This window comes from Octopus bimaculoides, chromosome 4 (genome assembly GCF_001194135.2).
Source record: "Octopus bimaculoides isolate UCB-OBI-ISO-001 chromosome 4, ASM119413v2, whole genome shotgun sequence".
In the NCBI taxonomy this organism is placed as follows: Eukaryota; Metazoa; Mollusca; class Cephalopoda; order Octopoda; family Octopodidae; genus Octopus; species Octopus bimaculoides.
In genome coordinates this window covers 146320286-146332703 of record NC_068984.1, presented here as the reverse complement: position 1 = coordinate 146332703, position 12418 = coordinate 146320286, and the positions used below count along the sequence as shown (strand labels likewise).

At 39.3% G+C, this 12418-nt stretch overlaps 1 protein-coding gene across 6 annotated transcripts in view; it reads left to right on the top strand.

The window, feature by feature from the left end:
* LOC106884256 (rho GTPase-activating protein 18) overlaps positions 1–12418 on the top strand; it is a 128540-nt gene that overhangs the window by 96114 nt on the left and 20008 nt on the right. For all 6 annotated transcript variants that reach the window (XM_052967604.1, XM_014935535.2, XM_052967605.1 and 3 more), the window contains 6 exons: positions 5374–5576; positions 6781–6846; positions 7860–8023; positions 8960–9161; positions 9861–10012; positions 11208–11234. In XM_052967604.1, coding sequence (XP_052823564.1) covers positions 5411–5576; positions 6781–6846; positions 7860–8023; positions 8960–9161; positions 9861–10012; positions 11208–11234 — 777 coding nt within the window. In that variant the 5' untranslated portion in view covers positions 5374–5410. The remainder of the gene's footprint in view (positions 1–5373; positions 5577–6780; positions 6847–7859; positions 8024–8959; positions 9162–9860; positions 10013–11207; positions 11235–12418) is intronic.

The window sequence follows — 12418 nt, the reverse complement described above, 5'->3', positions numbered from 1 at the left end:
ATATATATATATATATATATATATACGACAGGCTTCTTTCAGTTTCTGTCTACCAAATCCACTCAAAAGACTCTGGTCGGCCTGAGGCTATAGTAGAAGACACTTGCTGAAGGTGCCACACAGTGAGACTGAACCCAGAACTATGTGGTTGGTAAGCAAGCTTCTTACCACATGGCCACTCCTGCACTTATATATATATATATATATTTGATGGAAATCTGGCAGTGTGGTTAAACAGCTTGCTTCTCGACTATGTAGTCTTGGGTTTGATTCCATTGTATTGTACCTTGGACACATGTCTTCTACTGTAGTTCTGGGTTGACCAAAGCCTTGTGAGAGCATTTGGTAGGAGAAATCTGAAAGAAGTCCAGTGTGTGTGTGTGTGTGTGTGTGTGTGTGTGTGTGTGTGTGTGTGTGTGTGTGTGTGTGTGTGAAGTATCATTATCAGACAAGTAATGTCATCCATTTCTAATCCTCCTTGGAAAACATGTCTGACCAGGAAGAAATATTACCTCTCTTGGGAATAGGTGGAGATTAGGAAAGAAGGAAGGATGTCTAACCATAGGAAATCTGGCTCAACAAATTCCATCTAACCCATGCAAGCATGGAATAGTGTGTGTGTGTGTGTGTATGTATATGTGCGTTTGTGTGTTTGTGTATGTGCGTGTGTATGTGTGTGTGTGTGTAAGCAAGTATCAACCAAACCATCAGATGCTGTTATATCGTGGAGGCCTTCCAAGTGGCTTTTTCCACTCTCTCGAATGCCACTCGGCAACTGCACAGGTCAACCTTGTTGTCTGGGAACCTTGTAACATGTCCAACCCAGCAGATCTTGTGCTTTCAGTATTCTGCAATTGCATCATTCAGTCTGTCCTCTTCTCAAATTGTCTCATTTCAAATGAGCTCTTTTAACGAGATTTCTAGCATGGATCTTTCCATGGCACCCTTTGTGTTGTGACCAATTGATGTTCTATCCTCTTCATAGTCACCGATGTCTCATTTGCAGATAAGAGCACAGGGACAGTGCTATTTGCCAGAACATTCAGTATATATATATATATATATATATATATATATGTGCATACACATACACGTACACACATATGTACATTTATGCACACACACACACACACACACACACACACGAATGCGAGTATGTAAGTGTTTATGTTCTGTGTGTGTTTATTTAATATAAGTGCGTGACCAAAAACATGGGAAATTAAATACAACACTCAACATTATATCAAATTCTATCTCAATCATGGCTACATTTATCATCATGCTTGGGTAGACCTGGAATATTCAACCACCATGAACTAGGTTACACATATAGCACTGAGCATTTTCTTTACTGTGATATTTCTTAAGTAGAACAACAGCCACAGAGTCAGAAATGCACTGAAATCCAACATGTCTGAGTCTGTTCTTTATTTTATTTATTTATCGAATCTGAATTGAAGTCTGGATGAATGGAGGCAGGGAAGAGCTTACGGGAGCGAGAGGATTGATGGGAAATAAATAAACGAGGAACAGAAAATAGGTCTGTGTGTGTTTGTCTGCATGCATGTGAGTGTGTGTATTTGATTAATGGGAAGTATCATGTTTTTCTTTGTTATACAAGCTCATCGTATATGTATATATATGTGTGTGTATATGTTTGTGTGTCTGTTTGTCCTCTCACCATCACTTGACAACCAATGTTGGTGTGTTTATGTCCCTGTAACCAAGCAGTTCAGCAAAAAGAGATCCAATAGAATAAGCACTAGGCTTACAAAGAATAAGTCCTGGGGTTCATTTGTTCAACTAAAGGTGGTGCTCCAGCATGGCCACAGTCAAATGACTGAAGCAAAGAAAAGATTTTAAAATGCTCCTCTTTCTAATATTTCACACACACACACACACACACACACACACACACACACACACACACACACACACACACACACACTTACATACTCTCACACACATACACACACACACACTTCATCATCATGATATTCGCATTGTCCTCAATTGGTGGATCTTGGATATGGTTTCAGTGTCACATTACAACATGGGTGCACTTTATCGTGACACTCACCTGTAAAAGGAGAGATTTTGTTTGTGGTGGAACTAATAAAAAAATCCCTTCTACTCTGTATTGGCTTACACACACACACATATGGATCTATATATATATATATGTGTGTGTGTGTGTGTGTCTGTAACCTTGTCAGGACATTGCGTGACAGTCGTAAACAAGCATTGTCATTGTTGTCATCATACAAATGAGGTTGTTCATTTCAAGTCTTCCATGAAAAACACGTCTGGCTAAATGAAGATACTACTTTACATAGAAACAGGTGAGGGTTGGTGACAGGAAAGGCATTCAGCTGTTGAATGTCTGCCTCGACAAAATTTTACTTGACTCATGCAAGCATGGAAAAATGGATGTCAAATGATGATGATCAGGAGGAGGAGGAGGGGGAGGATTGATGACATCTCAGCATCATCATCATCACATGATGTCCATTTTACATGGTGTGGGTCAGATGGTTTGACAGGATCCAGTGAGCTGTAGGGTTGCATTGAACCCCAATGTCGGCTTTGACACGGTTCATGTTTTCTAGTTTTGTGAATCTGTGTGGTTAAGGAGCTTGCCTCTCCAACCGCATCAGTGGAACTGGTAGATGGAAACTGCATGGAAGACTGTCATCATAGCTCAATTAATTAGAGAGTTAGTCTAGATGAGATGCAGTTATGGATTTGTGCCAGGCAGAAGCACCACCAACGTTATCTTCCTGGTGAGGCAGGAGAAATACTTGGCCCCAAAAAATAAACATCTGTATTTGACTTTCGTTGAATGGCGAAAGCCTCTGATGGGTCTCCTGTACCCTTATCTGGTGGGCAATGTGGGAATCTAGGGATAGGGGAGTGGTTAGTGAGAGCTGTAAAAGCCATATACAGGGATGCTGCCAGTAAGGTGAAGGTTGGCTAGGAGAAAAACAAGGAACTTAGTGTAAAAATAGTTTACCAGGGATCAGTTCTGAAGAATTCTTCTGACACAGAAATTAAATATGTCTTATTTAATTCTATAAAAAGAAAGAACTCAAAGAGGCACACTTTCCATCTACCAAATCCACTCACAAGGCCCAAATAGGCAGAGGTATGTGAATGTGAGTAGACTTTGTAACCATGTGATGATAGGTTCTATTCCCCTGCAAGGCACCTCAGGCAAATATCTCCTACTATAGTCATGTAAATGAAATTGGTAAGCAGAAGTTATTTGAAAGTGTGTTGTGTGTGTTATATGTATGTGTGTATGTATATATATTATTATTATTATTATTATTATTATTTAAAATGGGTAGATTTGGTCCCAGGCAGCCAAATGTAGGAATCCAAGACCTGGATTCTTATAATGAGCCTAAGAAACTTTGTCGCATGAAGCGAAATCAAACTGTTTTAAATAATATGTGACGCCTACCAAAATGTGTTGATTGCCTTTGTCTTTTGTTTGTCCACTCATATATTATTTAATGTCCATTTTCCATGCTGGCATGGGTTGGACAATGTGTGTTTGTAATTTAATTTAGAAATTACTTGATCCTGAAATTCGGTATATTACCATAAACAGAACTAATGCCATTCTTTATTTTGTTTAGTGGTTTAGAACATTGTTATCAGACATTTGTGTTTCACGTGTTTCTGTCATTATGCAATAAAGCTAATTTGTTGGTCTCTATGACTGCTCTCTGGAAACGGAGACTCTTGAGTGGATATCAAATAACATATTAGCTAGGGAACAAAAACCCAAACAAAAACAAAAATTATATGACTACACGTGTGTGTGTGTGTGTGTGCTTGCGTTAAAATGGGATGTGGGTGTGTCTTGTGTGAGAGAACATTAGTCGCAGCTTTCTGAGTGAAGGAGATGCTGTTCCACCAGCTGCAGTACCAATGGCTCATATTGTAATCACCAGAACAGTGATAAATCTTTTCTGCTACTTGATTCTCTCTGGCTCAGTTCACTCAGCTGTAAAGTGGTACAACACATCATTTTAAGCAGCAGGAAAACCACAGAAAAACTGAATGTTATTCTTTAGCTTGTTGCTGTATTCACTGATGAATCTCTCAGTGGAATTGAAACTAGTCTGGATGGTTGGTCCCCCCTTTTTTTTTTCTGTCCACAAAGATGGTGTCTATTTAGACAAGGCACTTATCTCTTAAAACATACAATGTTGGCTAAATATCTATTGATATATTCTCTTCATTTTAACATTAAAAGGAAACACTGTTTGCGCATGAATAGTTTTCTAAAACATACACTATAGATGTGGCTGTGTAGTTGAGAAGTTTGCTGCCCAACTACGAGGTTTTGGATTCAGTCCCACTACATGGCACCTTGTACGTGTGTCTTCTACAATAACCCCCGGCCAACCTAATTTTTGTGAGTGGGTTTGAAAGATAGAAACTAGAAGAATCCCACTATATATGTATGTGTCCTTGGTATTGCATAATAGTTGTAAAGGAGTGTCACTGTCTTATAAGCAGTGCCATTTCTTTCCAATATTCTGCAAGAACATGTCTGGTCATGGGGAATATTATACTGCTCAGAAATAAGTGAGGATTGGTGACAGGGAGAGCATCTTACTGTAGAAAATCCACCAGAATCAACTTCATCAAACTGATGCAAGCAAGAAAAAGTAAGAATGATGTGAAATTCATAGTAAACCATTGGTGGAGGATGAGGAAGAGGAGTCAATATGCTGAGATGTCGGTCAAGAATCAAGCTTGCAACTTTTTTTAGTGTGTAAACAGGAAGAAAGTGTTTCCTCTCTTCCGTTTCCCAGCAAAATTCTAAATAGAAGAGAAGTTGCCCTTCTGTGCCTGTTATATAAGAGTTCCCATGAGAGTTACCAGTAATATGTAATTTTGTCCACCCTGTTGCAATGTAAAGTTGTTCACAGCTAAACAAACTTCCTTGCTTCACTAGGTGAGCCTGGTGCAGAGCATTGCTAGAAATGCAACAAGACAAAAACTGAAATGAGACAATGAAGCAATTTTGGTGCAGTTCTTTGGATGCAGAAAATTTGGCACAACTGATTGGACATTCAATCTGTTTTGACAACAGTACTTTTTGGCACTGGAAACACACACACACACACACACAATTGTGTATGTGTGTGTGTGTGTGTGTGTGTATTCAGGGTGTGTGAGATATTTGAGGACAGATTTACGTTTATAAAAAAGCAGATATATAATAACAGATAACTTTATTTATCAAAAAATTATCTGTTTGAGTTGGACGTTGTATAATTGAATTAAAATTAATGTAAATAACTATTTTCCTTTTTTTTTCTAAATATTTATTCCTTTGTTTGTTTATTGTAGATTTTGATGATTTCTAAATTGTGAATTGAAAAAAATCATGGAAGGAAGCGTGTTGCCTAATTCACTGCTGCTGAAGTCTCATGAAGCCGGTGGTGACGTGGTCGATATGGACACTTATTGGAAAGAGTTCCAAGATATACGACAAAGCAAGGAATCAATCGGTACAGAAGACAGCGAAGATGACTTATCCAAGACACCTGATGGTAAATTTGCTTCCTCCTCAAATATAATTCTTTACATTTTGACATTTATTTGATGTTTGCTAACCACATTTTATTGTAGACAACATCAGACAGAATACCTCACAGTATTTCTGATTCCCTAAAACCAAGATGCCACGTAGAAAGCATTGATGTGTGTGCTGATGCAATGTGAAAAGCACTGGTGATGATGGTACCACATAAAAAAATATCCAATACATTCTGTAAAGTGGTTGGTGTTAGGAAGGGCATCCAGCTGTAGAAACCAAACCAAAACAGACTGTGGAACCTGGTGCACCCTGCTAGCCTTGCCAATTCCTGTCAAACTGTCCAACCCATGCCATTAGGGAAAGTGGATATTAAATGTTGATGATGATGTTGATGTCTTCCAGCTCTCTACATTTTGTGCTCAAATTCTGCTCAGGTCAATTTTATTTTTTTATCCTTTCAGAGCCAAAAAAATAAAAATGTCAGAGATGATAGATTGCTTTTACCTTTTACTTGTTTCACTCATTGGACAGCAGCCATGCTGGAGCACTGCTTTGATGAGTTTGGTCAGTTTGTTTGACTAACCCAATACTTTTAAATCTGTCAGTCCCTTTTGCTGACCCACTATGTCACAGAGACATAAACAAAGCAACACCAGTTGTTAAGCAAGGAGGGGACACACACAAAAGCATAATACATATACACACACAGGATGGGCTTCCACACAGTTTCCTTCTACTAAATTCACTTACAAGGCATTGGTCATCCCAGGGCTATTGGAAGAGAAGATACTTGCCCAATTTTCCATATAGTGGGACTGAACCCAAAACCAATTGATTGCAAAGTGAGTGTCTTAACCACACAGCTTTACCTGGAATTGGAACTTGTGTTATTTGCTTCAATTCTTTGCATTTTGAGTTCAAATCCACCATTGGCTACTTGAATGATAAACTTAATCTGTCCATTGGTGAACGCCACCATTTGGCACCTCAGCTGCATTGAATGGTGTCCAGTCTTTTGCAAGTATTTGAGTTTGGTTTCTGACATTTGAAGAAGAATCTGTTTGATTTACCAAAACTTAGCATGAACTGAACTGAAAACATAAACAGATGTATCTGAAAACTTATGAGGGTTTTACTTGTCTATATTTAGACATCTTCCATACAAATAAAAAAAATATAATATTTTCTAAAATATGTGATTTATATTTAATTTTCAGAAGGAGAAATAGAAGCAGAACAGTTAACCAAAATCGGACTTGGACCTATGATATCTCATTTTACTGGTAACTACAGAGCAGTTCATTTACTATTTTAATTCTATATCTCAATTCTTTCCAAATCCTACAGGCTTGTTTGTTTAACATCTGTTTCTCCATGTTAGCATGGGTTAGGAGAACACATTATTGTGGTATTCTTTTCTACAGACACGTTTGCCCTACTGCTAACCCATACCTGTTTTTAAAGTAACCAATATCTTATTCGGAATGTCTCAGAAAGCACAGAACAAGAGGATTTCTTTTGACAGCGAAAATTACACACACACGCACACACGTGCGCACACACACACACACACACACACACACACACACACACATACACACACACACACACACACTTTCTGATCTACCAATTTTACTCACAAAGCATTGGCCAACCCAAGAATTCAGAAGAAAACTTACTGAAGGTGCCAAGCACTGATATTGAACTCAAGACAGTGTGGTAACAAAGTGAACTCTGTCACCTGACAATCACTGCATTGTGTACTTTGCAAAGCTTTTAATGCTGCTTAACTAAGGAAAGTAAAAAGTCGGTTCAACTCCCAGTTTCACCTTTAAGTCATAAAACAACTCACAAAATTGCAGCGAATAGAAGTGACACCTGTGTAGGACCACGAAGGGCAAATACCATCTCCCACACTTCGTCTCTTGGTCACATACAGGTGAATGCTCAGAGCAAGCCCGTTTTACACCCCTTTACTCGGGGAGGGGGAAGCACCCCTCTCTCTCTCTCTCTCTCCCCCCACACACCTTCTGAGCCAAGATAGGAGCCTCCACGCAGTCATTAAACTTGCTAGAAATAAGTCAACCACACAAGAATTATGCCTGAATGTGTTGTAAGAAGACATTGGATAATATCGTCCTAGATACACTCTCAAAATAAGAAGGGAGATAATCTTTTGATCATTGGTTTGCTTGATGACATCTGAATGACCTAGGGCTAAACAATAATTCTAAAACAGTTCATATTTTATTTATGTATTTATTTATTTATTTTCTTATTTTTGTATTTTTCTTAGCCGCTACAAGTTCAGAAACGGTTGATTTAAAACACGATGAAGAAGCTGAACTTGTGCTTTCCTCCCTTACCATACAACAGAGAGACACTGTCCAGCGATGGGTTGACACACTGAGTAGAAAAAAAGCTGCAAAAACACACGTAAAATACATTTTCCCTAATAGTGTAAGTATTGTCTATTGAAGGAGATTTTGGACATTTCATCATCATCGTCATCATTGTTAAATGTCCACTTTTCCATGCTTGTATTGATTGGACAGTATTTGTTCAGGCAGATTTTCTGGGGCTGGCTGCTCTTTCTGTCACCAGCCTTGACCTACTTCCAGCCAAGTGCTATAATGTGGATCCCCGTCCATTTCTATGTTGTTGTCAGTACTGTAATATTCTTGTCACCACTATTGTGTTGTGGCAGTATTCTGCGTCTTATTATTTCTCACTTGTCTATTGTGCTATCGCTGCAAGCTCTGTAACACAATGACTTTGAAACATCTGCCTTGACGGTAACTTGAACTCGTATATATCTCGTAGCTGATACTGACTCCAACTGAGAACTCGTACAACGACTCTACGGCTACTGGCCTCCTACAACGACTGACTGTCTGACTTTATAGTGGCTGGCTCAAATCATACCACTTTGTCACGTGGGAAGGGGTGTACCATTTTGACTACAACACCAAGGTAATGATATTTCCCCATGGCCAGACACGGTTTTGACACGAGGCTGCAGTCTAACATCACGTATACAATGGTGATTCTCATTGACAACCCTCATGTGATGTCTAGACAAGGGTACACACAAACATACATGCATTTGGTGACCTGAAGGGACACCTGACCATGGAAGATCTATCCCTACAAATTCTGTCTTACCCATTCAAGCATAGAAAAGTCGATGTTAAATGATGACGATGATGATTATTACATGTATAAATACTACTGTGCACATCAGTACTACCACCAGCACCACCACTACCACTAAAACCAACTCTTATACTATAAATTTACTTATACATTAGCGTGCCCTAGTGTAATAATAATAATAATAATAATAATAATAATAATAATATCACTTTCACTGTCTTAATCTAACTTTTATTTCAGATGCCCCCAGGTCAATCTCCCCCAAGTAGTCCTACTGACCAACCTGGAGGTCTTCATGGTTTTGCTACGGGGAATCGCAACAATAATTCAGTCCTAGATTCATCGAAGCAGCGCCCTGATAACCGACACCGTTATTTCCACAGGAAATACGTTTATTCCATGGATGGAAACCCAGATGATTTCGAAATTGCAAATGGTGCAGGTTGGTATGAGACAATTTCTTTTAAATAAAATAGAAGGACAATAAATGTGCAGCCTGACTAGTACCCGTGCCGGTCACATGTAAAAAGCACCATTTGAGCGTGGCCGATGTCAGTGCAGGCTGATTGGTTCCCACTACACTCTTGGAGTGGTTGGCATTAGGAAGGGCATCCAGCTGTAGAAACTTTGCCAAAACAGATCGGAGCCTGGTGCAGCCTCTTGGGTTACCAGTCCTCAGTCAAACCATCCAATTCATGCCAGCATGGAAGGATGATGATGATGGTGAGGAGGAGGATGAAACTGACCCCAGTACTTGTATGTTTTTTTTTTGTTTTTTTTTAACTCTGGTAGCTACTCTATTAGTCTATTTTCACTAAACTACTAAGTTTCAGGAACATAAACAAACCAACACCAAACATTGTTGGAGCTGACAAACACAAACACAAAGACACACGCCACATAGACACAAATATATATGACAGGCTTCCACACAGTTTCCATCTACTCACACGACATTGGTCAGCCCAGGGTTGTAGTAGAAAGCACTTGCCCAAGGTGCTGCACAGTGGGACTGAACCCCAAGCCATTTGATTGCAAAGCGAGCTTCTTAACCACACAACTACGACAGCTTTTTTTTTTGTTGTTTTTTCCTTTATTATATTACTATTTTTTTTTGTTTTTCTTTTCTCCATCTGTTCAGCTACAGGAATTGAGATGTTGAGCATCAATCCAAAACAAACGTGGAATAAATGGGCAGGGAATCACGTCATTGGTAAAGTCAATTCTTTGGCCTTTATTCCAGAGCATGATAACATTTGGTTTATGGAAGACAAATCTTCAACACAAGCTTTGGTTGGTTGTTTTTATTTTATTTGCTTACTTTGTTGTTTGTTTGTTTTTCTGTCAGAAATCTCATTAAATGTGTTGCAACTAGGAAATTGCGACTGCATTGCAAACCTATCCAACCCATGGGAAAATAGATATAAAACTGATAATGATCAAGATGATGATGATGGTGATCGTAGGAGGGAAAATGATGATAGGATTGCAATCATGATGATGATAATGTTGAGATGATTGCTTAAAAAGAAAAACTACAAAAATCTTATGTAAACATAACATTTCTCCCCCTATTTTTCACATATCCCTCCTACTCTCTCTTGTCACCAACTTCCCAAGATACTTAATCCTCTCCACTTGTTTCAATGGTGTTCCACTTACATGCAGAATGCTAGAGAGGATGAAATCTTAGAGAAGTTATTTTCTGGCAGACTCATGTATGCCAGGTGGCTTGGGCCTATGGAAAGACACCAAAGCAATGGCAACCTTGGGAGATAATCCCAAGTTTTGAAAAGGGAGACAAAAAGGATTTCTATAATTATAGCAGAATCTGTTTGTTGACCCTCCCCAGTGAAGTCTATGCTAGGTGTCTGGAATGTAGAGATGTAGAGAAACCGCCCCCCCCCCCCCGGGCTTGCTGAAAAACAGTGTGACTTATATCCTGGATGCAGCATAACCAATCAGACGTAAAGAAACAAAGTGGAATACACACACACACACATGCATATAGCTGTGTCATCATCATTTCATGTGTTTTTCCATGCTGGCATGGGTTGGATGGTTTGATCCAAGCCTTCCGTACTGTTTCTGTCTATCAGATTTCACTGACAAGGCATTGGTCAACCTGTAGTTGAAGTAGAGGACATTTGGCCAAAGTGCCACATAGTGGGATCAAACCTGAGACTGTGTGGTTGTGAAGTGAACTACTCAACCACACAACCATTCCTGCACGTGTGTGTGTGTGTGTGTGTGTGTGTGTGTGTGTATGCATGCATGCGTGTGTGTAAAATATCTCACACATGCCTAATATCCCACGTATCATAGATTTCCAACTTCAAACCCCTCTTTCCCATCATCTCTTTGAGAAAAACATGGCTTTCACATAAACTTGATTTTATTTTCCTCTTTCTTTATAGATTTCTGAATCTGTCCATTAGTAAATGTTGTTTTTTTCACCTAAAACTTTTCTTTATTTTCTCTGTTCCAGGATCCTGATTCGGAAGTTAAGTTAACCGTAAGTCCACCAATGTCTGTCCATCTTTCTTCTCAGTGTGCTGACATTTTAACCCTTTTTGTTACCAAATTTCTGATGAAATATTCTGTCTTTATTTCAATTTGTTTGGAAAATGATGAAAAATTTATTAGCCTAGCGTTTGAGATATAAGCTAACCTGAAATTTTAAAGGAAGACTTTGATTTTGATTGCTTTAAATGAAGAAATTTGTAAGAGAACCAAGAGTTTCAAGTGGATTGGTATCAAAGGGGTTAAGGAATTCTATTCTTGCCATTAAATGTACAAAAAACATCACCATCACCATGTGTTTTCATTTTCCCCGTGTGGTCTTGTGGTTAGGATTCATGGCTTTCAGCCAGATGGCTTTGGTTCAATTCCCAGCATGGGAATGTTAATTTGATACCTTTAGCCACAGGCATGGTTGTAGTGGTTAAGAAGTTTGTTTTGCAACCTCATGGTCTCTGGTTCAGTGCCACTGCACAGCACCCTGGGAAGGTGTCTTCTACCAGAACTGCAAGCTGAGCAATACCTTGTGAATGAAATTGGCAGATGGAAACTGTATGGAGGCCCATCATGTATGTATAGACACACACACACACACACACACACACACACACATAAAATTAGCATTTCTCCAAACTCTTTGATACTTTATAGGATCTTAAATGCAAAGATTTCTGCAAGGATTTATCTTGTGTGTGTGTGTGTGTGTAAAACTAAGCGGCATCTTGTCAGTTACAACAGAGTGCCAGTTGATCCAATCAACAGGAACAGCTTGCTCGTGAAATTAACCTACAAGTGGCTGAGTACTCCACACACAGGCGTACCCCTAATGTAGTCTTCAGGGAAATTCAGCATAACACCAAATGTGACAAGCCTGGCCCTTTGAAATACAGAATACAGTTACTACCCATTTTTGCCAGCTGAGTGAACTGGAGCAATGTGAAATAAAGTGTCTTACTCAAGGACACAACGTGCCATCGGGAATTGAACTTGTGACCATAAGCTGAATGCCCTAACCACTAAGCCATGCACTTACACACACACGCACAAGATCCCATGCAGTGCTGGTGACAGAGATCTGAACTCCCCACCCCCCACCCCACCCCCCGTCAACTCAGTCATCCACAGGTGATATACATGAAACTAAATATGTTAAAAATGTCCATTTATCAGCCTGACTCA